The sequence below is a fragment of the Calidris pugnax genome, unplaced genomic scaffold, assembly GCF_001431845.1.
Source record: "Calidris pugnax isolate Ruff unplaced genomic scaffold, ASM143184v1 scaffold5, whole genome shotgun sequence".
Classification (NCBI taxonomy): domain Eukaryota; kingdom Metazoa; phylum Chordata; class Aves; order Charadriiformes; family Scolopacidae; genus Calidris; species Calidris pugnax.
The window spans coordinates 443,577-470,358 of record NW_015090814.1 but is presented as its reverse complement, the minus strand read 5'-3'; the positions used below and the strand labels follow the sequence as shown (position 1 = coordinate 470,358).

The 26,782-nt window shown below is 40.2% G+C and overlaps 1 protein-coding gene across 1 annotated transcript in view; it reads right to left on the bottom strand.

The window, feature by feature from the left end:
- The window catches only part of CLVS1 (clavesin 1), a 107,340-nt gene that overhangs the window by 64,995 nt on the left and 15,563 nt on the right, over positions 1-26,782 (bottom strand). The window contains exon 2 of the mRNA XM_014939631.1: positions 15,726-15,900. Coding sequence (XP_014795117.1) covers positions 15,726-15,900 — 175 coding nt within the window. The remainder of the gene's footprint in view (positions 1-15,725; positions 15,901-26,782) is intronic.

Here is a 26,782-nt window from a genome sequence, read left to right as displayed (position 1 = left end):
TAAAATACCATAGCTGGCACCTCTCAGAGGCACAGGAAAAGAATATTCACTGAGTAAGTAACACATTATAAATTATAATTGAGATTCAATTCTCCCAGGGAGAAGAGAAGGTAACTTGTCATTTGAAGTGTTGTGAGTTTTTGAGAGTGGACTAGGAGTTTAGAGGGTATAATGATATCATTAAGAAATGCCCTTGCAAAGCAAGCAAAATTATACTGTGCTGTTTCTTGAAAACCACAGGAACTCTTTATTGTTCTGTCAGCAGCAGTTCAAAGAGCTATGTGACCCCATTAACATTCACTCAGGCATAAATAACAAATTGGAGGGGGGAAATTTCTTGAATAGTTAATTATATTTGGTGTGTTTGAATACCTAACACTGTCAGTCATGTGGGCTCAGCACCACAAAATACACACCTTGCACACCTGGTTTGCCTCACAGCTTTATTTATCTTTTAGTATTTAGAGGAGAAAGCAACAGCAAAGGTAGAGAAAGAGCAGGGAGGGAAGGAAGTGGGAAAATCTAGATAATGGCTAGCTGATTTGGTGGCCATGGCTGAACTGATCTTGTATTTGCAGTAGTTCTGCTTTGCACAGAAATTGTTATTAGATGATCAGAAGACCCTTTGAACCCACATAGTCATGGCAGGGACTGGGTAGGAATATGTGGAGTGATACATTGCAAGCTTAAGCTAGAATCTTGCAGAGAAACCAAGTTTCTCTCAGTTTCAACAAGAGGCAGCTCTTCTGGCCAAACTATTTATTTATTTCTGTGTGAAAACTTGTGGGCTGCTTCTAGAAAATGTTGATTTTTTTTTTTGTAGAAATGTTTAATTGCAGAAAGTCTGATGCAGCATCTGACCAGAACTGCAGCTTGGCTGTTTTCTGCTTCCTTAGTCCTTTGCCAGACCGGTTGTCCAAGCAGCTCTTCCACACCTGATGCCGAAGGGCTAGAGACAGTCTCCGTGCTGCAGTGATCATTGACTCAGCTTAAGGAAAAGACAGTTGCCAGCAACAGAAACTGAGGTTTGTCTGGTTGCTTATGAGTGCAAACATTCTTTTTTTGATTAAAAAGTGTTTGGGATTTGTCTCAAAATACAAAGGTTACTTTTTTGCATAGTAAAATTAGTAACTTTTTTTCAGAGAGTGAGTAGTAGATATTGTCTCCAATGTTAGGAGAAAACCCACTCACATTGATTAATTAAGTCAGAAGCTTTATCTGTACCAATTCATTAATTTCAGTTACACTGCAGATTTAGGAATCCTTATCTCTTTAGGACTGTCCCCTCACAGCTTTCCTCACACTTAGAAAAAAGTTTGATAAATGATATCAAACGACATGATAAAGGAAAGGATCATCACAGGGAGGTTAATGCTATCTGTGTTATACTGAGGAGATGTTGTTTCCTGAGAATACCTTTAAATTCAGGTTCTCTATATTTGTAGATGAAGCCAAATAAAGTTTGGAATGTCAGTGGGACTCTTCATGAAACTTCACACGAAAGTTAGAGTAGGACTCTCTATAAGTATTGCAGATCTCCATTTACAAGCTAATTTCCAAAATCTCCTGTAAGCATGCAAGACTATTTTCTGATTATTTTTTTCTTTTGGTCTGAAGCTGGAATCCTACAGATGTACTTTCTGCATTAGCTTCAAAGAAAAGGAATGCTCTACTACAAAGCGTTGCCTTTTTTTGCCTTTTTTTTTTCCTATACACGCACACAAATCCGGGCAATCCTTAGAGTTAGATGCCAAATAAATTTACTCACGCTAATAGCAACATTCACTTATTTTGTTAGTTTAACAAACATTCCTGAGCTAACTTGCCTAGAATATCTCTGCAAAACAAACATCAAAATGCTGTAAGCAGCCTAAAATACTTCAAACATTTGAATTTTTTCACAGATGGCAGGAATTTGCTAGTAAGGTTACTTATGCGTTCTCAGGCAATAGTGTTCAGGCATGAGTTATCTCTGGAACAAAGACAAATCTAAGTTATTTTCATTGTCTTTTAAGACAGTTCAAGTAGAATTTATTTGCCTTCCTTACTTAGCAAGCTGGATAAGAGGTCTAGCCCTTTAAAAGCTGTTGTTCCAGTTTTAGAAGATAGAGGCTATAAAACAGGGGTGCTTCATTAAAATACCATAGCTGGCACCTCTCAGAGGCACAGGAAAAGAATATTCACTGAGTAAGTAACACATTATAAATTATAATTGAGATTCAATTCTCCCAGGGAGAAGAGAAGGTAACTTGTCATTTGAAGTGTTGTGAGTTTTTGAGAGTGGACTAGGAGTTTAGAGGGTATAATGATATCATTAAGAAATGCCCTTGCAAAGCAAGCAAAATTATACTGTGCTGTTTCTTGAAAACCACAGGAACTCTTTATTGTTCTGTCAGCAGCAGTTCAAAGAGCTATGTGACCCCATTAACATTCACTCAGGCATAAATAACAAATTGGAGGGGGGAAATTTCTTGAATAGTTAATTATATTTGGTGTGTTTGAATACCTAACACTGTCAGTCATGTGGGCTCAGCACCACAAAATACACACCTTGCACACCTGGTTTGCCTCACAGCTTTATTTATCTTTTAGTATTTAGAGGAGAAAGCAACAGCAAAGGTAGAGAAAGAGCAGGGAGGGAAGGAAGTGGGAAAATCTAGATAATGGCTAGCTGATTTGGTGGCCATGGCTGAACTGATCTTGTATTTGCAGTAGTTCTGCTTTGCACAGAAATTGTTATTAGATGATCAGAAGACCCTTTGAACCCACATAGTTATGGCAGGGACTGGGTAGGAATATATGGAGTGATACATTACAAGCTTAAGTTAGAATCTTGCAGAGAAACCGAGTTTCTCTCAGTTTCAACAAGAGGCAGCTCTTCTGGCCAAACTATCTATTTATTTCTGTGTGAAAAGTTGCGGGCTGCTTCTAGAAAATGTTGATTTTTTTTTGTAGAAATGTTTAATTGCAGAAAGTCTGATGCAGCATCTGACCAGAACTGCAGCTTGGCTGTTTTCTGCTTCCTTAGTCCTTTGCCAGACCGGTTGTCCAAGCAGCTCTTCCACACCTGATGCCGAAGGGCTAGAGACAGTCTCCGTGCTGCAGTGATCATTGACTCAGCTTAAGGAAAAGACAGTTGCCAGCAACAGAAACTGAGGTTTGTCTGGTTGCTTATGAGTGCAAACATTCTTTTTTTGATTAAAAAGTGTTTGGGATTTGTCTCAAAATACAAAGGTTACTTTTTTGCATAGTAAAATTAGTAACTTTTTTTCAGAGAGTGAGTAGTAGATATTGTCTCCAATGTTAGGAGAAAACCCACTCACATTGATTAATTAAGTCAGAAGCTTTATCTGTACCAATTCATTAATTTCAGTTACACTGCAGATTTAGGAATCCTTATCTCTTTAGGACTGTCCCCTCACAGCGTTCCTTACACTTAGAAATAAGTTTGATAAAGGATATCAAATGACATGATAAAGGAAAGGACCATCACAAGGAGGTTAATGCTATCTGTGTTATACTGAGGAGATGTTGTTTCCTGAGAATACCTTTAAATTCAGGTTCTCTATATTTGTAGATGAAGCCAAATAAAGTTTGGAATGTCAGTGGGACTCTTCATGAAACTTCACACGAAAGTTAGAGTAGGACTCTCTATAAGTATTGCAGATCTCCATTTACAAGAGCATTCCTACCAACCCACCAGAAGCCATCTCTTCCAGACATTAAGCACTCGTGCTACTGAGCACACTTCTAGTAATTCAAAGCTGCTTCTAAATTCTCTTGGAAAATAGAAGAATAAGATTTATATTACCCTACAAGCTTAGGCAGGCTTGAATTCTATTTTCACCTTATTGAAAGTTCTGCTGTTATCTTTGATAATTCTTAAACAGGGATCAAGTACTTTGCTCATCACATATATATTCAAGCTTCTGCCTTTTTTTCTGAAAATCTGTCAATTTGATGACATTCTAAATGTATCTGCTATTTGAAGAATATTTGCATTGTAATTGTATTAAAGAAAAATGCTATGCTTTTTCTTCGTTGCATTTTCATTGCATGTAGATTGGAGTTGATCAGAAAGTCTCCTCTGAAATGGAAATTATTTTTATTACACTTCATCCATGCTTTAAACTGGTTCTACTGCAAACTATTTGAAATAGTGGGAATGTGCTCAGAGTGAAAAACAGAAAGCACATTCAAATGGTCTAATAAGTGTCTACCAGAAAGTGATACAAAACACATCCTGAAAGAACTGTAGGAAGAGTTGAATTACCGGGCAGCGCAGCTACTGGAGGATTTTCCACTGGAATGCATTTTTCCCTCAGAAAATACCCATTTGTCAAAATCAAAGCTTAGCAGGGAGCAAGGGGTAGAGGGGGTAAAGAGGAGGGGAGAAAGAAGCAGGATGAATTTTTCACTCCATGTTTTCATCTTTCCTTGGAAGATTGCAATGTTTGAGATGTTTCAGGTTGACATTTTTGCATCAAGGAACCCCTGCTATGCAGGAATGCTTGTTTCAAGTATTAAGCTCTACACAGTTAAGAAGAGACATAAAAATGTTTGAGAGCAAAACAGAGTGCTTCAAGATCACTAGACAAGGTCCTGATTGATGTGCAAAATTTCCAGAAAGTGCTCAGATGTTGAGGGACTTCTTCTGCATGCCTGGAAGCCTCTTATGAACTGGAAAATCACATCCTGCCATGGTGTAATAGGGTTGGAATTAAAGCCTCCATCAAGGCAATGGCAAAAGTCCTGTTCACATCCGTTGGGACTTCATCTCAAACTTACTGAAAACATTGTATTCTCTTTCAACCATATTGACCATACACGTATTGACCATACAAATATGCATGACCATGCAAAGTACTGAGGAAATTATAAGTTGCTTCGTTTAGGAGGAGATAATAATAACAGATGAGGCTTTAAGGAGAATTGTTATATGTGGTACAAAAGTCCCATTTTTCTGCACATACTGGAATTCTACCAACAAACAGGCAGGAGTTTCTCAAAATCATTGCCTTTTTTCAGAATTTTAAAATGTTACTGTCTGCAGCTCTTTGTTAAAAACCTACACCAGAAATTATCACCTTGCCTGGAGCAGACGAGCGGACGGATTGAACACAGAGTCCTGGTGCCAGCCCCCGGTGCAGCCGCGTGAGCAGAGCTGCTGGCTCTTGCAGGACAGTGGTCAGGGACCCATAGCCAGTTCCACTGATGCAGCACATCCTTGAGGGCATGTGCTAAAAAGGACACTGTGAGCCAGAGGTGTAAGGGGACAATTGGTCTCACGCTGCCGCAGCTGTTTTCCCAGGGGACATGGGTTTCTGTCCTGCCATTGTTCATGAGGCTCCAGCAAGAGTCCTCTCCCACAGCAAGATAAGTCCTTATCTACCTGTGCTCAGGGGATAATCCATGTCAGGTATCATCAGTCATATCATCACTCCTCCTCTTCCTCTGACTTCCTCCATCTCCCTACCCACAAGTGCCTCCATTGACACCCCACATCTCAAACAAAACTGGTACCTTTTCCACCTCTGTTGGCATGTAGCTCTCCCTGAAATGTGACTACTTCTGTATCATAGAATCATAGAATGGTCCACACCAGAAGGGACCTCCAAAGGCCATCTAGTCTGACCCCCCCGCAGTCAGCAGGGACACCCCCAACTAGACCAGGTTGCCCAGGACCTCATCGAGCCTCACCTTGAATATCTCCAGGAATGAGGCCTCAATCACCTCCCTGGGAAATCTGTTCCAGTGTTTCTCCACCCTCATAGCAAAGAACTTTTTCCTAATATCCAATCCAAATCTGCTCTTTTCCAACTGAAACCATTGCCCCTTGTCCTGTCACTGCAGGCCTTTGTAAACAGAATCTTCCCAACCTTCCTGTAGGCCCCCTTCAGGTACTGGAAGGCTGCTATTAGGTGTCCCCGGAGCCTCCTCTTCTCCAGGCTGAACAACCCCAGCTCCCTCAGCCTGCCCTCGTAGCAGAGGTGCTCCAACCCCCTGATCATTTTAGAGGCCCTCCTCTGGACCCACTCCATCAGGTCCATGTTCTTCCTATATTGAGGGCTCCAGACCTGCACACAGCACTCCAGGTGAGGTCTCACCAAAGCAGAGCAAAGTGGCAGAATCACCTCCCTGGCTCTGCTAGCAGCACTTCTTTTGATGGATCCCAGGATGAGATTGGCCTTCTGGTCTTCAGGTGCCCACTGCCTGCTCATGTCCAGCTTCCTTCTGGTATCCTTCTGGTCTAGTCTTATCTGTGCAATCCCTTTTGTATTGCTTTATATATTTCTAATAGCAACAAAAGGTATCTGTAGTAAACACCCCCTTCAGGAAGCTTTCACTCAGTTTCCATGCTAAAAACAAACAGTCTTTCGGGTGGGTAAAACAAAGTTAAACAGTTATTACAGACACATACTCCTGGAGTTCTGTGAAATTAATGAGGACAGGGACAATGTAAATTAATGCAAGTACATTTGGCCACATTCACATTTTATAAGAGGAAAAAATGTTCGAGGTAGAACATGAGCTACTTATGCTTATGTTGGTGGGAAGGTTCAAACATGACTGGTGTCAGCTGTAGCTGTTGTTTTACTGGCTACTAGTAAGAAACAGCTGCTTTCTGTTCTAACCAGAATTTTGGCAATAAACTTTCTCATTCCCTTGCCAGAACTGAAAGAGTGTTCTCTTCCTTTCTAATTCTTATCAGCTACTCAAGGAGACCTTTACTAAAACGTAATTGGCATGGAAAAAAGACTTTCCACTTAACATATCCAGCCTCTCAGGCTGTCCACATCATTGCAGTTTATCCTTTTCTCACAGCCAAAAGCCCCAAAGCCTCCAACTGGCAAACATGGCCGGGCTGATCAATTCTACTAAGCAGTTAATTCCAATTTTCAATTGACAAATGTGAGACTACATCCTACTACGCTGTTCTCTTTCCTCCTTCCAGCCCACTCCCTAGAGATGACAGGCACACAATGAGCACAGGCCTTCTCTTGCAGAGAGCAAAGTCTGTTTATCTACCTTTATTTTATATATAATGAGTCAATCCCTTTTCTCGTCTTCTAAAATTTCAAAGGCACCCTCAGTGACAGCTCAGAGAGTATTCGCTCTACATATCACACCAGCTGTTGGAGACAGATAGCATGAGTGTTTCTGGAATGATTCAAACTGACCTTCTCTCAATGGATACTAAGCGCTCATCATTAGCTGTGACTTGAGGTTCAGCAGTTCAACAAGGGTCTCTAACATGAAGCACATTCTAACATTGAGGAAAAAAATAACGAGAGAACAGATTTGGGAACTTGAGGAACAGCATTTAATGGAAAAAAAAGGTTTCAATTTTTAATGGAAAAAAAAATGGTTTTGTGCACATATTGGAACTGGTCTCATCCACATATCTGTGTAGATACGCAAACTTACATTTCAGACAAATAGTGGATTTGAAATGAAGGGGGTTTTGCTACAGATGTTTGGGAAAGTCCATTGCATCTTACAGCATATGCTAAATTGTGATCTGTAGTCATTTTCCAGATGCCAAATGTCATTAGATCTTGAAGCTGTCTCTTTTCAGAAACAGTTAAAAAATTACTACTGAGAGGAGTTCTCTATTGTCTTCACAGACCAGATTTGTCCCCATCTGTAGACAAAACCATGCTTATATAGTTAATCTTATATCTATGAACATAAATTCAAGTTATTTGCAGATCTTCTAGAGTTATTAGCAGAGACTTTAGTTTGGGAAGCTACAACGTGCCTTTTGGACATATCAGCACATTATGATTATGACACTGGAACATCCTGGTTTTATACTTTGAGGAATTTGTCTGCCCTCTGGTACGCCACTACTAAAGAAGCAGTATCCATTCTCAAGAACCCAGCCTAAAATGTCCCCTTTTCTTCAATTTCTCACTCCTGAGAAAGGTAATGACAAGGCTTTTGCACAAAATCCAAATAGATTTTTTTTTTAAATTAATTATTTTCTTACAAGTCCTTAAATCCTGGACATATAAAAGGAAAAAAAATAATCTGCTTTGAAGTAGCTTTCTTTCTCATAGTGGAAGAGCAAGAAGGACTGATTCTCAGCTGCCGTAAATCAGCGTTACCCTGCAGATGTGCACAGAGCCCCAGCCAATTACACTACCCCAGCAACTGGCCTCAGCTGTCTGCTGGTTTTTGTCTTTCAGATTTTGAACCTGAAAGACTGAAGAACAACAGAACAAATGAATGAGTGACTTACGGGTCTGCATTTAGTCTCTTAGAGATAAACACCAGGTGCTAAGGTTTTTTTAACTTATCCTTTTCCAAGATAGTGTATACATGTGTCTATATATGGTTTTAATTGCCTAGCTTCTATTTGATCTGTTCTGCCTTCAGTAGGCAATGACAGAGAGCTCCCTGTCTTTTTGTTGTACGACCTGTTATAAATACCTGATGAGACATAACAGCATCATAGGGTATTTATAGCATAGACAGATTTCACCCTACTCTACAGATTTCTACAGAAAGGCTGAGCTACAACAAGCATTTTCAGAGTATTCTTCAGTGTGTTATGGTAAAGGTTCTCACTCTAAACTTTCAAGTAACAGCAGTATTATGCTTAGAAACTCTACAGAAAGCCTAGCAGTATCTTATGCTCACTGTGTAAGGCATCTCATAGCCTGCCTCCTTAACAGGACTCATAAAGAGTTCAACAGGAAGTACTAAGTCAAAGACATCACACCTACATCAGGTTTCAGAGTATAAATGCATTTAAGCAAGGAGAGAAGAGTCAGTTCCTTGCTCAGGGTCTGGGGAGGTGAAGGAAAGACCAAGATTGCAGGGCAAAGGGTTTAGAAAAATCTCCAGATGCATGAAGCATAGAATGGTTAGAGTTGGAAGGGACCTTAAAGATCACTGAGTTCCAACTGCCCTGCCACAGGCGGGGACACCTCTCACTAGACCAGGTTGCTCAAAGCCCCAGCCAAGCCTGGTCTTGAACACTTCCAAGGATGGGGCATCCACAACTTCTTGAGGCAACCTGAGGACATACCGGGTTGTATTCAGATCCCCAGTTTGACCATAACAAAGATTCAGTTGTACCCACTAACCCAGCTCCTGTTGATCTGAAATACTGTTCTATTATCTCAGCTTGATTTCAACTCTGAAGCAGCAAGAAGTGAATTAAGAAAGAAATCAAATGCTTCTTGCCACTTATAATGAAATAGAATGTCAAGTATTTTGATTTTCCAGATGAAAATTTTTAAAACAAACATATTTCCAGAGATTTCCAGAGAGTTTTGGAAACATATTTCATTGGAATACTTCTATTCTGAAAAAATGACATTGATTCAGAAAAAAAAATTTAATTGGAAAACTTTTATCAGCTCTAAAAACTTGTATTTTTCACTAAGATTTAGGGAAAAAAGAAACAAAGAAATAAACAAAAAAAATTACACCTTTGCCATAATATTAGACTACACTTTTTTCCTACAGGCTTTACATTCTAATCTGCATTTTTGAGCATATTATATATACCAGTTCTTCCTCCTGAAGCACAACAGGAAAAATATTTGATTGTATAAGGTAGTGTCAAGAGACAAGTAATCTGTTGCTATAATTTAACTGACATTAAGTTTCTCAATCCCACGTAATTACAGTAGGAGTGAGTTTCCAAAAAAAATTTTAACTTTTTAAAACCTATTTTAACTTATTTAAATCAATTGCTCATATTATAGATAAAAAAGCTTCACATAATTCTAAGCAGGCTGAGTTTTCCTTCATGTGGGATTTGATTCCAGATTTCAAAGTGAATAACCTCCAATAATGTCCGAACCAACCTGTTAGCTTGATTATCTGACTTGATCTTAGCATTGGTGCTATTCTGGAGAAGCATACCTTAAACAATTTCCTAAGAGAAGCTTATACAAATTTCCCTTATTTGGGGAATTTTTTGAGAATAATTCCATCAGTACCAGTATCTGATTAAGATGTTCTTAAGTCAAGCATCATTGATTTCCTTTCATTTCCCTCTGCTCCCAGAAATACAAGTTTCCAAATTCACTGGATGATGACAAACTGATGATAATTTAACAAAATAGAAGAGCCTTAATGGATGTCCTGATGGACATTGTTGGTCATAACTTCTGCAAGGCTATGAATGAAAATCTAGTGACAAATCCGTGTTTGTTGATCTTGGTTGTTCCCTGTTGTTACTGTTATTTGCTGCAATGACTGTGAAATATGAATTGAAGCCCTGTTGGACCCTAAAGATGATTCCTGCAGTGATTCATCATTGTCACAAAGTAGGAGTTGGTGGGTGTGGTGTTTTTGGTGGGCGTTTGGTGAGGTGTGTTTTGTATTTGTTTGCTGTGGTGTTTTTTTTTTTGTGTGGTTGGACTCGATGATCTCAGAGGTCCCTTCCAACCACTAAGATTCTGTGATTCTGTGATTCTGTGATAACTTCTGCAAGGCTATTACCAATGAAAATCTCGTGACAAATCCGTGTTTGTTGATCTTGGTTGTTCCCTGTTGTTACTGTTATTTGCTGCAATGACTGTGAAATATGAATTGAAGCCCTGTTGGACCCTAAAGATGATTCCTGCAGTGATTCATCATTGTCACAAAGTAGGCATAGGGCTTTTTTAAATATTTTTTTTGAAGTTGTGAATCCAGCTCGCTGATTTGTGCCATAAGCCACTCAGCTGGGTCTTGGTAGACAGTGGCTTTCTGGCTTTGTTTTCACCAAAACTATGGGAGGCGAGATCAGACCTTGTGCTGTTTTGAATGTTTTGGAATATTTCTTTATTTTGTTGGAGAAGTTGCTGCATTTCAACTCAGAGTCCTGGCTGGGGGAATTTCTAAACTGGTACATGTGTGCATGTTCACACACTGCAGTTCATAGCTCTGGTGTTGGAAAAGGCAGAAACAAAGAGTGTTTCTCTATACCCGTTGGCAGGAGCACCCCAAAATCAAAAGTCCTGTCTGGAGGCAAAGCAACTGCATGCTCTGAGAAAAAAACAACCAGCATTAAAAAAAAAAGAAAGTCTGGACTTCTCTGGACACCCAGGCTATGTTCACTGTAACACGTTTCAACCCTAATTCCCGTGTTTATCTTTATATGCAGCATAGTCAGTAGCAAACATCCCACATACAAAGGCATGACCATTTTTTACATGCTTTACCTGCTTCGCAATTGCAACCTGGGTTTCTTACCTTTTGCTATTAGACTCTGATGCTTCTAAACTGTTATGCAAAATGCCTAAAGATCAGTCTCTGGTTAACTTAAACCACAATTAAATTTTGTCTACCATCACAGGATAATTATAAGATCAGCGTGACACACAGAGAAGTATAACTTCACAGACGAACAGAGAGGAGAAATATGCTGTGAAGAAGAAAGCTGTTCACATTAAAAGAATAAGAATAAGAAGTCAGAACTCATCAAGTTATTGGCAAAACAGATTGCTTTTATACATGTCCCTTTCCCCAGCTTTCCATCCACACAAGAGTCTTCTCTTTAATGTTGAAACTCAAAAGATCAGTAAGGTCTAGTAAAGAGTATGGTATGAGCTCACAGCATAGAGTAGCAATTGTTTTCTCATAAAAGAGCAGAATTCATTAATCAGAATTAGTCCAGACACTAAGAAGACATTTGTCCCTGCCCTGTTGTGGCATAATGAGAATTGCCATACTGCACAAATACTTGTTTAGCATCTGAACAACTGTTGTTTAAAGTGGAGACATGAGGCTACTTTTAGGTCATTAAATAACATAACTGAGAAACAGAGTAGATGCCCTGTTGGGTTATTATGACCTGTTTTGTGTGATGTAATACATACAGATATCCAAACAGAACAAAGAGTAGTATTGAGCAAAATGTGCTTTCAGCCATGTGGTGGAGTAAGTCATATTTGTTGTCCCTGAGTATTCACAGGCTTTACAGTATTTGGAATCAAGCATCCTATATAATAACAACACAATCTCTGCAGCCAAGTCTATCAGGCTCAACTAGTGCTGGTCTTATAATACAGGATGAATCAACACATGCACCTGTGTAATGGGAGGTATGGTTTAGGGATGATGCTCCTTGTTTGTTGTGTGGGTGTCTATTTTTGTCAGTTAGGTTGACGGTTGGACAAGATGATCTTTAAGGTTCCTTCCAACCTAGAAGATTCTGTAATTCTGTGATTCTGTGATTCTGTAATATTTGTTCTCTGCACTTAGTGATAATGCACTGCAGCAGCAATTTGAAGAAAAAAATAAATTGAATAGAAATGCAAAAATGAACTGCCATAATTGGCTTAAAGCAATTTGAAAGTAAGAAAAAATTATGAAATTCATACATTTAAATTATTAAATACACTATTTTTTATTTTTTAGAAGTTCTATATTTCCGAAGGCAATGGTCTGAGACACTGAATCAGACGAGAGCTTAAAAAAGTTATGGGGACATGGTTTAGCTATTGCAGTAAAATTACTGTTACAGACAGAGAGACTAGAGATTCCTGGCTCAGATACCAGCATGTGAAAATATGGATTCAACCCCACCAGAAACAGTAAGAGAAAATTCCTTTTTTTCCATCCACATCTGTAGACTTACACAGGACTTAATATGACCCAAAATCTCTTCCCTAGAAAGGAAGGGTGTGACAGTCATGTAATCTCCCTGCTAATATGACCCAAAATCTCTTCCCTAGAAAGAAAGGGTGTGACAGCATGTAATCCCCCTGTCTGAGGATCTGCACATGCACAGTGCCTTAGCTGTGAGAAATAACAAGGAACTAAACCAATCTTGCTTTTTTTCAGACGTTGTCTCATGAGAGTAGAACCTGACTTTCACTTTCAATGACCTCCAACGCAAGTCATATTGTGACTCTTCTTTTTCTCTATGTAGGTCTTGCCTGAATTTCAATTACATTTCACATAAATTTTACATTAGGATAGCAGCAGTTCTTTTGAAATAATAATAGAAGAAAGTCTTAATGATGGTATTTCAACAGCAATGATGAGAGCCAAAAAAAAAAAAAAACCACCCGTAAAAAAATCCCCACTAACATTGCTTGCTAAATATGTGCATGAATGAGCATGAATGACTTGCTTCTGGACTTGGTGAATCGGACTGCAATATTCACAACTCCATCAACTCATCAAGCCCATCATTGATTAGAAAAGTCTAGGACACATTATTCCAAATTGTACTTTTTCCAAAAAAAAAAACCACCCGTAAAAAAATCCCCACTAACATTGCTTGCTAAATATGTGCATGAATGAGCATGAATGACTTGCTTCTGGACTTGGTGAATCGGACTGCAATATTCACAACTCCATCAACTCATCAAGCCCATCATTGGTTAGAAAAGTCTAGGACACATTATTCCAATTTGTACTTTTTAGAGAGAGAGAGTTGTATTTCTACTTATCACGGAGAAGACAACAGAAATTTAACTTTAAATGAGAAATGAAATATCCACTCAACAAGAAGAAAGGCAGATTTCCTAAATTGCCCAGCACAGGGTATCAGGCTAATGACATAGTCACAAAATCAGTTTTAGTACTCTCAAGCTTCTGTATTTCCAGAAACACACCATTGCCAAGAACTGCAAATAAACTGCAAATAAACTGCAGGCAGACAATCTGGTAGCGCTGTGGCCAGAAATCAGACGGGATGAGAGCTGGACTCTTTCTTACTGGAGAGTTGCAAGTGCAAAATTTGGACAGGCACAAGGACACCTTGCTGGAATTTGATTTCCTTATGAATGCCACTTGGCTTTATCTTCCTTCTGACCGGATGGGTTTTTTGAACCACAGAATGTTATTCCATGAAGGAAGGCAGATGAAGTGATAGTATCAGCAGGAGAAGATAAGGTATTGTCCTAGGGACTAATTGCACAGCTTGACTTTCTCATTTGTTAGAATAGATGAAAATTTCTCACAAAGGGGAACACAGGCTTAAAATTGCTAGCAGATTTTTCTACCTTATATTTGAATAATAACGTAAAGTGGAGATAATCATGATCTAATTGTAGACAATTTGTTAGACAAAAAAAATTAGTTGAACAAATTGTTCTTTCTAGTATATAAGTAAAAGTTAAAATACACACACACCAGGGAAGATTATTCCTGAGGTATTTATGACCACAGGAAACCTGATAAGTGCTAAAAATAAAATGGAAAAACAATGACTTATAAAATCTCTTCTTTTAAATATGCAATTACATGAAATGTGGTCCTTAAGAAACTTGGTCTAAGATTGAAGTTTGCCCTGCTTTGAGCAGGGGGTTGGACAGGTGATCTCCATGTTGGTCCTTCCAACCTAAATAGTCCTTGGATGCTACCAAATGCCCACAATTAATAAGGTTAGAATCATAGAATTGTATATGTTGGAAAGGAACTTTAAGATCATCAAGTTCAACTGTTAATCTAACACTGCCAAAACTAAACCATGTCCCTAAGCACCACATCTACCCGTCTTTTAAATGCCTCTAGTGATGATGATTCTACCACTTTCCTGGGCCGCTTGTTTCATTGTTTGGTAACCCTTTCAGTGAAGAAATTCTAATATCCAATCTAAGCCTCCTTTTGTGCAACTTGAGGCAATTTCCTCTTGTCCCATCACTTGTTATTTGGAAGAAGAGATTGGCCCCCACCTCACTACATCCTCCTTTCAGGTAGTTGTAGAGAGCGATAAGGTCTCCCCTCAGTGCCCTTTTCTCCAGGCTGAACAACCCCAGTTCCCTCAGCTGCTCCTCACAAGACTTGTTCTCCAGACCCCTCACCAGCTTCGTTGCCCTTCTCTGGACTCAGTCCAACACCTCAATTTTTTACCACTTTTTTGTGCTAAGGGACCCAAAACTGGACACGGCACTCAAGGTGGGTCCTCACCAGTGCTGAGTATAGGGTGACGATCACTTCCCTAGTCCTGCTCACCACAATGTTCTTGATACAGGCCAGAAAGCTGTTGGCCACCTTGGCCAACTGGGCACACTATTGTCTGTGGCTCAGACTACTTCAAACCTAAAAAAACATTTCAGGTCTAACAGCAGAGATGGGCTTAGACTCTAGTGGAAAGGGCTAAAGTCCTCAGTTTACCCTCATCCTCAGGTTGTCCCAGCAGGCCCCAGCTGCCTTGTCCTCACTTTCCACATAACCCTGTAACAGCACGTGGTTTTCACTTGCTCCTATTTATTCGCAAGCACCAAGTGGGAAGCCCCTGAACAGTCTAATGTAACAGGATCCTGTGTGACAAATTAAGGCAGTCAGAATGAGGGCACGACGGGGAGCGTGTCCTCCCTCTTCCTCTTTTCCCTCCGACTCAAATGCACCCTCGTGAACATGACAACACACTTCCATCTGCTGAGGGAGCTGGTCTCCTCTCCTGCCACCCTCCCTCTGCATACAGATGTGCTTGCACGTGGACTGCACGCTCCAGAAGGCAGATGCTGCTGGATTTTAATCCCTCTGAATTCTCTGATGGATTAATCCTCAAATCTCTGACTGTCCTTCTTAATGCTGCAGTAAGTAGCACACACATTGGTTACACTGATTTACAGCTGAAATAAAACCGAAAGAGAGTCAAAATGAAACGCCTGAAAATCAATCTATGCTTCAAGAGGATGGGACACTGAAGTGTTCTGGATTATTTTCTCCCACCAGCCTTGATCCTGCCCGGTGCCTGATGAGGCAAAAATCACTGGTGGCAGCAATAAAAGTTGCGGGTACCTGTATTACCCTCCACCTACCTGTAACCCTTCAATGGCCAGTTTGAGGATAGATGGCGTAAGCTTGGAGGCTTGCTTGAAGGAGAAATTGCTCCAATCTATAATTAGAATGAAGCCATTTATCTGAAGCTCCTGGTCTTCGATGAGCACTTCCAATGACAGTAGGATAGCCCGGAGGATATCTATGAAGGAGTTCCTAAAGCCAAAGCAGAAAAAAAAAAAAAAAAAAAAAAAGAGAAAATCAATGCTTGCAGTTATCTTTAAACCTCAAGATATTCAGCTTTGCTGTGGATGGGCCGTGAGCAAGGGACAGGGATTTATTCTGGTAGAATTCTTCTGAAAAGAGAGTTAATTCAGAGGTGTCACTAAAGCGCTCCTGCTCCAAAACTCACATTCCTCTGCTTGATGTGATAAGTCCTGCTCGCTGGTGGATAAAATAAACCCTGAATTAAATCTTTTTTGATTCTTCTGGCTTCCTTACAATAGATTTTAGCTAAGCTACTTTGGGAAAATATTTCTCTGTGGTGAAATGAAACGGATTCAGGCTATCAGTTTAAATCCCTGCTCCTTTGGATATACATTACCAGGTTTTTTGTTTGTGTTTTTTTTCTCCTTCTTTTCTATCTATTATAAAGAGGAAAATCAGAAAAGAAAACAAGCCGGTACAATATTAATATAAATGGTATGGTTACAACTAGGCTCCATGGCCTCCTGATTGAGTGGAGGGAATGATCCGAGGCTTAGCACAATAATGTTTGACTGTTCCTTTGTTTCTGCGAACCAAATGCAACATGGAAAATAGCTGCATCCACTCAAAATGGGAACTCTTTATTAATTAGCAGCTAACAATTGGCTGGCTGCAAGGCTTCCCTCAGCTCTGGGAGAATAATTAGAAACCTTGGAGGCCCTGAAGGAGATAGCAAGCGACAGACAAGAAAATGTTTAAATGTTTTCTTTAATGTGAAAGTCTGTACTGAGAAGCCTGGGCTGCTCTCTACTTCCATCTCATGCATTTTACAAAGGCAAGTTGGACACTTTAATGACTTATTCCATATTTACACCTGAGTAAGCTGAATCAGGACCTCTCGTCACCTGCCCTTTCCCTTAAGATGATTTGCAAACAACAGATTCAACAAGCAAGGAAAGCTTCAGAAAGTACAGCTTAACCTTCTGTAAAATGAAATTGTAACATACTGCTATTGCAGTCTGCTTTTCCCCTGCATAATTCCCAAATCTGGATGAGGCCTGACGTCTATTATAGGGAAGGCTCTCACCATGTTCTCCCACGGAGATTTTCATTTAATCCTTTTCTGCTGTTTTCTTTAATTTAAAACAAGTCATCTAAGCCTGCAAGAGCCGTTGTTTCAAATTCTGTCTGAGAGAAAAAAGCCTACGTGCAGTCAAAACAAACTTCTGTACCGTCAAGATCTCTACCCCGAATGGCAGCAACACATGAAAAATTTCTATTAGAAGTAAATGCTGACGTGTTTTCTTATTCTTATTCTTTCTCTTTTCTTTCAGAAGGTTTCAATTTGAAATGTACATTCATAGAATCATAGCATCATAGAATGGTTAGAGTTGGAAGGGACCTTAAAGAACATCAAGTTCCAACCCCCCTGCCATGGGCAGGGACTCCTCCCACCAGACCAGGTTGCTCCAAGCCCCATCCAGCCTGGCCTTGAACCCCTCCAGGGATGGGGCAGCCACAGCTCCTCTGGGCAACCTTTGCCAGTGTCTCACCACCCTCACAGCAAATAATTTCTTTCTAGTATCTCATCTAAATCTCCCCTCTTTCAGTTTAAAACCATCACCCCTTGTCCTGTCACTATACTTCCTGACAAAGAGTCCCTCTCCAGCTCTCCTGTAGGATCCCTTCAGATATTGGAAGGATTCTTTCTGTAAAGACAAGGTCCCTCAAAAAAGCTGTTTCTGAACTGTGGGTCCCTGCCTAAGCTGAAGCTCCTCTGAAGTACAATTGCTGAGGCAACTCACAATACATAGAGCATAAAGGTTTAACTTTGTTGCTGCTGAGAATCAGACCACCCCTCGCGCTTAGGCAGCAACTGGACAACCTTGACCTTTTTTAAATCACATGGGAAAGCTGAGCTGAACAGATTTATGGAAGGAGTACTTTACTTTCCTTAGCAACGTAAGGTGAAGGCATACTGTTTGGATTGGCAACTGACATTTATTTTCAGTCTAAATTTACTTCAAAAAAACTTAATATGAATATACTTCCCACTGGCAAGTGGAAACAGGTGAGGACTTTCACACAGCAGCATTAAATTACTGCATTTCCAGTGATGAAAAGGGGAATTGCACCCCTAGACCATATATACTTAATATACCCTACATTACCCCAGCATCCCCATTCAAGGGGGTCAGCCTTCCACAAGAACTGCCCCATGGAAGGTCCCAGAATCACAGAATCACAGAATCTTATGGGGTTGGAAGGGACCTCTGGAGATCATCTAGTCCAAGACCTCTGCCAAAGAGATGTGCAGTGTCTCCTCACACACATCAGCCTTCTCCACTCTCTTGCTCCTGTCAACACAGAATGTTATCATCATTTATGGGTGGTCTTTCTGGCTAGAATGGGGAAGACGAACTAATCTAGAGCTTGATATAACCCCACATTTGCAAATCTTAAAGTGAACTGGAAACTTGTTATTAATAAGGATGTGAAAATAGGGCCAGATTGAGATCAGAAAAGGTTTCCTCCTTTATTTTTGGGAAGAAGTTTTCTTAATAGAAAACGCAAACTCATATTCATAATCCTGCTATCTCTGATGCTTTTAAAAGCTGTGCAATGATTTCAGCAGGGCTGTATGGAAAGGGTGCATACAAGGCATCTTCTGTGATCCACTTAAACTCTAAATCACAGCGAAATGTTTCATTTGATTGAGCAAAGTCTTCCTCACAGACTATCCTTGGGAATTCTAATCTTTGTTTAGGTGTCTACATAAACTACCATGTTACCAAGCAATTACTTGCCTGTACTTCCCTGTACTTCCCTGTACTTTCAGTAGAAATTATTTGCCTGGGAGAGATGGCACCCAGTTTTCTTCGCGTGTAAGGAATCCAGCTGTCCCCTGCGCAGATCCCTCCCCCACTATGTGTTTGCAGTTTTAAGACATGGTGTAAGAAATAACTCAAAGTGAACACAAAGATGTTTTTCAGATGAGTACAAGGAGACATGAAAGCAGCACACAAGTCCTCCAGGTGGGCTGTTTGCCGGCAAGTTGTTTTGTGAATTGCAGGGTCTGGATAGAAATCAGACAGAGTGCCACTTGAGGCTGAAGCCCTCTGCTCCCTAATCTTGAGGCTTTGAGACAAATCATTCAGCTGTGTGACTGATTTGCATCCAAATCATTTTCTATGCATGAACACAGAACCACTTTTTATTAGTCCATCTCTTTTGTTCCTTTGCTTAATGTTCTCTTCCCTCCTCCAACCCCCTCCCCATCAGTTTAACCCTCTCACACACACACACAAAAAAAAAGTGAAATAAATTACTATTACACAAAGGGAAATGTGTAAGGTGCTGTAAGGATTCAGCATGGAGCCTGCTGAAGTGAGCCACTAATGAGTTACAAAAGATTTGTACAAGCCCCAGAAAGACAAAAAGGAGGAGGGAGGGAGAGTGCCTATCTGCCTTGGCTGAATGGAAAGGTACCACAAAAGAGGCTCTTCAAATATCCTTTGGAAAATGGGAAGTTAGCCCAACAGAAGCTAGTGGTAAGGAACAATAATGTAAAACAAAAATGAAGATGGTTTTAGCTGAGGGATTTGGTGGAGAGATTAGCCAAAGGCATAACATGAAAATAAATAAGAAGAAATTACTTAATTATAAGAGGCGTAAGCAGGCTGTGAGAGAATCAAAAGGCTCAGTGGAGTACGAGGGTGCAATGGGAACAATTACAGGGGATAAAGACATTGAAGGAAATTAAATGATCTATTTGCATGTCTCTACCACCAGTCATTTTGAATAGATACATGGATAATAACGCTGAGGGGCTGTTGGAAAATAAGGGGTCAAATGAGACACGCTGCAAGGAAGTGACACATTCTGGAGAAGAAAGCATCGGTAAAGGCTATTGACATTGCTGTCTCTGAGCAGTTAAGCTATAGGCTGTCTTTTGGGGATGCTAGTGAAATTACTTGGGATTACTCAAATGGTTAAAAGTACGAAGGTACAGAAGTACTGACAGCTGAAGCCATTAAGGTTGTCTGGTAGTAAGCGAAAACAAACTGTCACTAAAACCCCTGACTGTCCCACAAGACAGCAGGCTAACAAAGTGTGGACCAGTGTCCTTATCTTGGCAGTTGCAGACAACTCAGTTTAACACCCCTAAATTAGTATGCGGTAAGAGACTCTCTCCTGTAATACTTAAAAGGTGACTTAGTTCCATGCAAATGCAGATAAAAGGGGTTTCCTTACTTGTAAAAAAAAACCGTCTTGGGATACCAAATCAATTAATTTATCACCTCTTAAATGCAACAAATCAGTGAGACTACACCTTCGTATTTAACATAAGCTAACAAAGGACTGAGCAATATAAAACTGGTTTCATTGATGCTGTTTGAACATCTAAGAAGACATTCATTGATGCTGTTTGAACATCTAAGAAGAGAAGACGGAATGGTACACCTCATGAAAAAGCTATGGCCAAAGCTGAATAGCACTTAAAAAGCTGCAAACATGGCATAGGAACAAATCAGGTAAGATACCACATCTCACATTGCTCCCTCCACACGCAGTGAATCACCCGCGGAGAGCAGAAATGCACATTTAGCTTCTAGTGGGGGAAGAGCTAGAGAGGAGGATTCCTATTTGGAGTAATGCACAAGAGAAGAAGAGGAAGCAGAAAGAAGAAGGACCAGAAAAATACGCTCAGGTTGCCCTAAATTGTTTGAGATAATCGAAGCTGAAGAAGCTGTAAGGAAAGGCTTAGAAAGGGAGGCATCAATAACAAGCAGATCGACGCTGGTGGAGGAGGGAGAATCCAGGCAGGAGCATTTTGAATTGCTCTCACACACAGACAAGGTAGGCTGTTCATGGAAAAGCCCTTGGAATCCAGTCCACATTGAGTTTTGAACCAGTGTTCATAAATCATATGAAGTCACTTATTTCAGCAGACTAAATTTTCCATTCTGCTCATGAAGCACCAATAAGAAAGCCCCAACTTCCTATAATGCATTCTTAGAGAGCATCTCTTTGGTTTTTTTTAAATGCATGTATTTATTTTGGAATTTTAAAACTTACTTTTGCTGAAAAAAGCGCTGGAAATTACTGACACATGATCCTTGGAGATTCGTGTCTTGATTCAAACTCATGGTCATGAGTTGCTACCCTGACTCTCTGGCATCAGAAGGAAATGGTGACCAGTTCAACCACTGCAAGACTTGATCTTGGCATTTTATGACCTTTTGGTGGGGAAAAGCCCCTCATATGGACCCCACATTATGCAGGGCAGCCCTTGGCTGAAGAATAACCAGGAAGACTAACTGCAAAATGAAGAATTGTGAATAAACATGGTGATTCACTTGACTAATCCTGCACCAGAGAAGATGAACAGTCGAACAGAGGAGCTCACAGCTGACTCATGCACTCAAAAGGGCTTGTTTGTCTCATTTGTCTGAGGTCTGAATAGCGCATATGTGCACAGAAATTAGCAAGGCTTGTCTGCGATTCACAGAGAAAATGGGTTGCATTCACAGCGAATGTTCACAACAAATATTTTGACCAGCCATGGGTAACTTTCTTCATAGGACAATTCAAAGCCATTTAAACTCGTTAGCTGCCAAAGTATGAATAATTAACTCACCAGCACACAAACTGGAGAAATCCTTACACAACAATCTGAGATTCTTCCTTATTTTTGTGGGGTACCAGCCCTTTCTTTGCTATGTCAAAGTTAAGTTGTTTTTTTTTTTTTATTTTATTCCTCTGTAGAACCAGAATATAAGCAGATAAACCGCCCACTGAGGAGTAAAACACAGGTTGCATTAAGTTAATGTCATAGCTCCAAATTATTCTTGTGTCACATCCAGTGTAGCTATTTTAGGCGGTTCCAGTATGTCAGCTTCAGACAGGCATCACTCCTGTTTTGTAATGAAAAGATATCAAGCTTTTCCCCATAGCATCTGTGTGAGTCTATAGATAAAATTCTGAAGTAACTTTACATCCAGTTTAGCAGCCTGGACAGACAAGTGTACTGATTTTTTTTCTTCAGCAATGGTTAGTCCAACAGTGCACTGGATACAGAGAACAGAGTGGACTAAGTTGAGACCTGAACTGCATTTAGCAACATCAGAAATCCACTGCTTAGCTTATAACTGAACAGAGGCCAGTCACCCACAGATATCTGGCTGGCTTTGAATTCCTGCTTGGAGTCAGCTGGAAGCCTCTGCTGTTGCCAGTGAAGGGGAAATGTACCAGCCTGCAGAAAGAAACTACATCCGTTTATTCGTTTAACATGCAAAAATTGCCTCTCATTGGCTTTCTTAAAGATATAAAAATATTCTCCACGTTACGTTTCTGCTGGAGGTTCTTCCCTATACAAGTATTATGAGGTTTTTTGCTGTCACTTTCCACTTCAGTTGAACTCCATAGCAACCAATAGCCCCTGAATTACACGCTCTGCATTCTAGTCAGTGTTACGAATCTCCTCCCACGTACACTCATTCATACTGTGGGCACCCTCACCAAATAAATACTTTGTCCCTGATGCTAGTGTGGCTGTGCAAGGAGCCCTTCTTACGTGTAATTTGGCTGAAAAACAGGAACCTTTGCAATCCCTGTGCTTGGGGAAGAAGAGTGCAGGTGGTGGGGCACTTTGGACCCCTGGTGGGACCAGCTTCCACCAAAGAGACTTACAGAGGGAGTGCGAAGGTGACATCTCTTCTTCCCTTTGTCTCAGCCCAGGGACTTGTTACACCATCTAGCTGGGAATCAGCCCAAGATAAAGCATAAAATTGTTACTCTCTCCAGAGAGCTCAAAAAAAAAAATCCCTCCCTGAGCTCTCCAGAGACTTGATCCCAAAGGGAGCGAGGCAACCGGTTGCAACCCAGCACAGAACAAGCTTCAGGATCACCCATAAGGGGTCCACCTGGGTGTAGTGGGGCAGCCCAGCAATTAGCCTAATGGCTTGGCTGGGCTCCAGGCAGAGCGCTCAGCGCCAGGCAGGGTGAAGCCTCTTGGGAGCAGCCTGCAGCTCTGCTGCTGAAAGGAAAGGCCAGAAACTGACTCTCAGGTGAAATACGACTGCTCCTCTGGCTTTGGATTGGTTTTGTTCCTTCAGGAGGCAGTGTTTCTGAGCTACACGCCAGTGATTTTCTTGCCTTTTTTGGTACCCAGAGCATTGTCATGCTTGGACACTCTGCAAATTTCTCAGAATAAGTGACAATCACAGGCAGTGTGTTACAATACTGCAGGAATTTTATTAAAAGTCCTATGCTACAACCCCCAAATGCAATCAATAAATCAAAACTACAGAGCCACTGCAGTAATTTGCCTGGATAGTCCCCAGTTTGGTGTTCCCTGCCAGGAGCATGGGGAAGGTGGGCAATGAGTCCATTCCATCATTAGCACACTCATGGTGGTTTCAGGTTAGTGATCTCCATTGTTAGAAGTTTAGGAGATGACATGTGGGAACAGATTGATGGTCACAGTTCAGAATCCCGTTTGAGAGGTAGTTTTTTTATCTCCTATCATGACCTTGCCAATGTTGGGATTCTGTTCCCTTCAAAGCACAAGTGTAGTAATAATGAACAAAATGAATGCTGGTACACAAATGGCTTATTGTTAGCAACATTAGGATTGATGACCTTTGTTGTTTTATTCTATTCTCTGTGATTGCATAGCCTTTTCTTATTCCCTCTTGGCACTACAATCCATCCTTGCATCATACTAAGCTGTTTGCTCAATTTCTCGCATCATTGAGTTCCACAAGTTAACTTTTCATTACAGAAAGGAAAAGAATTTTCTTTTGAATATTATAAAGCTACTGTTTAATTACAGAAAGCAATTATACAGCTCCTTTCTTCTGTTATTAGAAGAAGGTACAAATGGCATCACCGATTCAGTCTCCCTGTTACAATTTTTTTCAGAGATGTTTTCTTTGTATGATTCCACTTTATCTCTAGCTGTATCTCTGTTGCATCTTCAACATCTTTCCATTTGAAATAGTCCTGGACCTTTTGCTCTCTTCTGATGCAATTACCTTAGTTGTTCATAACACTAATGAATTCCCTTCATTGGTCTTTTTTTGGACAGTTGTATTTTTTACATCCCCTTCTTTTTACATAATACAATGGAAAGTGAAATCAGTATTCAAGGTGAATTTGGAATATCAGCATACATAAAGAGTATTTTATCTTTTCCTATTTATTCTCCATCTCATTCTTAATGCAGCCGAACATCTAATTAACTTTTCTGACCACCACTGCACAATAAGTACACTTCTTAATTGTGCTGTCCATAATGACCTGCTGATTTTCTCAAAAGGTTAAAAGTAATTGAAAGCCCAGAAGAAACTGCACAGAGTTGAGAGGATAAAGGATCTGCATACAAGATGTGGCCACATATCAGAATCCAACATGTTCTTGCACTGCACTTACACTTCTTTGCATAATAAATGCTACTTTTCTAGGTCATTCTATAGTTTTCCACAATTTTTTGCTGATCTTCACTAACCTACACAACTTTCCATTTACCTTTTGTCACATCACCACTTATGTCATCTACATCTGCCAAAAGAATACTACTGCTGGGAATATTGATAACATAATTTTGCCACTTAAAAATCCTACTCTTTGCCTGAAGTATGAGGTCCATTTTATGTGCAGGGCAATAAGTCACCTGTATATTTACTAACTTCTCTGAAAAAACATTAATACAAACTCCACAGGAAGATTCTTTGATTAGCTAACTAAAAGGTATATTTAGATATTTTAGCTTAGACAATTCTAACAAAATTATCTAATTGTCCTTCTGGTTGCAACCAGTCATTCTCACAGCAGACCTCAGTGATGACTAGATCAAATAGCAAAGTTAAAATGAACTAACTGCTCACCAATGCATATATTCTGAAAGTGCTAAGTTCAGAACTATAAAAGTCACTTGTGGATATTCAAATGGCACCTTGTTGTTCACACAGCACTCATCAATCCAGAAAGCTTTGAAAAATATAGCAGAATGCCTGGAAGTTCATTCAGAAACTCACTTTATCTCTGTTGCAAAGTGTAACCATTCAGTTAAGAATAAGGCTCCTTCTGTGTGCTCGAAATTAACAGTAATGAACTTTCAGCTGTCAATGAACTCAAAAGGTATGCATGAAGTCACCTCTTTCCTTCTAGTACCTAGTCTGAAATGCGGGCAGTGAAAGTGGCAGACATTAAAAAGATATACAAAAGTGATGTCAATCACAAAAAGGATTATAAATCATTTTAGTTGGAGACCTTCAGGGCCAATAAAAAACCAGACATGAAAATATTCTAGTCATTTCTTATAAGCAAATGAAAAGAAGTGTCAAACATTATATATCAAAAAGGTTTCCCAATGGTACAATAGGCAACTTTGATATAGCTGACAAGATGGAGGAACTTGATATTATTGATCTAGAAATGGTCATTGGGGAACTCAAAACAGATGCTATAAAGATTCATAAGATAGCAGTCTAGGAAAAATTAACTGCAGATCTCTTCAGAAACAATGATGAAGAAAATTTGTTATTATGATTCAATGGAGCAGGAGAGAAGGACCAAGAAAAAATGAACCGATGTTGATTTATGAAATAGGACCTTTAAAACTGCATGGCATCATGATGCTGCCAGCCACAAAGAAACTGCTTTCAGTTGGCAATGTGTGCTCACAGCCAAGAAAGCTGACTGCATCCTGGGATGCATCAAAAGAAGTGTGGACAGCAGGGCGAGGGAGGTGATTCTGCCCCTCTGCTCCACTCACATGAGAGCCCAACTGGAGAACTACACCCAGCTCTGGAGTCCTCAACACAGGAAGGACATGAACCTGTTGGAACAGGTCCAGAAGAGGGTCACAAAGATGACCAGAGGGCTGGAGCACCTCTGCTCTGAGGACAGGCTGAGAGAGTTGGGGTTGTTCAGCCTGGAGAAGAGAAGGCTCTGGGAAGACCTTATAGCCCCTTCCAGTACCTAAAGGAGGCTACAGGAGAGATGAAAAGGGACTCTTTATCATGGAGTAGCACGATAGGAAGAGGGAGGACGGTTTTAAACTGAAAGAGGGGAGATTTAGGTTAGATCTCAGGAATAAATTCTTTCCTGTGAGGGTGGTGAGACACTGGAACAGGTTGCCCAGAGAAGCTGTGGCTGCCCCATCCCTGGAGGTGTTCAAGGCCAGGCTGGATGGGGCTTTGAGCAACCAGGTCTAGTGGGAGGTGTCCCTGCCCATGGCAGGGGGGGTTGGAACTCAATGACCTTTAAGGTCCCTTTGCAAGCGAGGAAGTGAGCTTTCCTGGCTTTGGAAGGGTCTTTTTTTTTTTTTTTTTTGACCATGAGGTTGCAAAATACAGTTTTCTGAGAGAATTGCAAGAGAAAGGGGAAAAGAGAGGAGCCTAGAAGGACTCCCTTCAACACAAAAAGCCAAGTGGAAATCTATCCAGAGGAGCAACTTGAGCAAATTAATGGGGCTGGCCCAGCTCATCCAGAAATACAAGTGTTTAGACTGGCTTTCTCAAAACAGATAAAGTAATTCTGGAATAAAAATACTAAAATGCATTTTGCAAATTGAAAATTAGAAACTGCCAGGGTTAAAGGTGTTCTCAAAATACTCCCTGTGCAGGACCAGTGGATAAAATAGGTTATAATCAATTTTTAAGTATGAATTCATATACCATAATCACAAAGGGAAAAATTAAACATATTTTAAAACTCTAAGACCAGTACCTTATAATTTTTGAGCACTTCATTTTCTATGAATGCGGTATCTTGGTACATAATTTCCCTACTAAAAAAAAAAAAAAAAAAAAAAAAAAAAAAAAAAAAAAAAAAAAAATATTCAGATGAAGACCTGAAAACACACAAAATATTTACCCAGAAA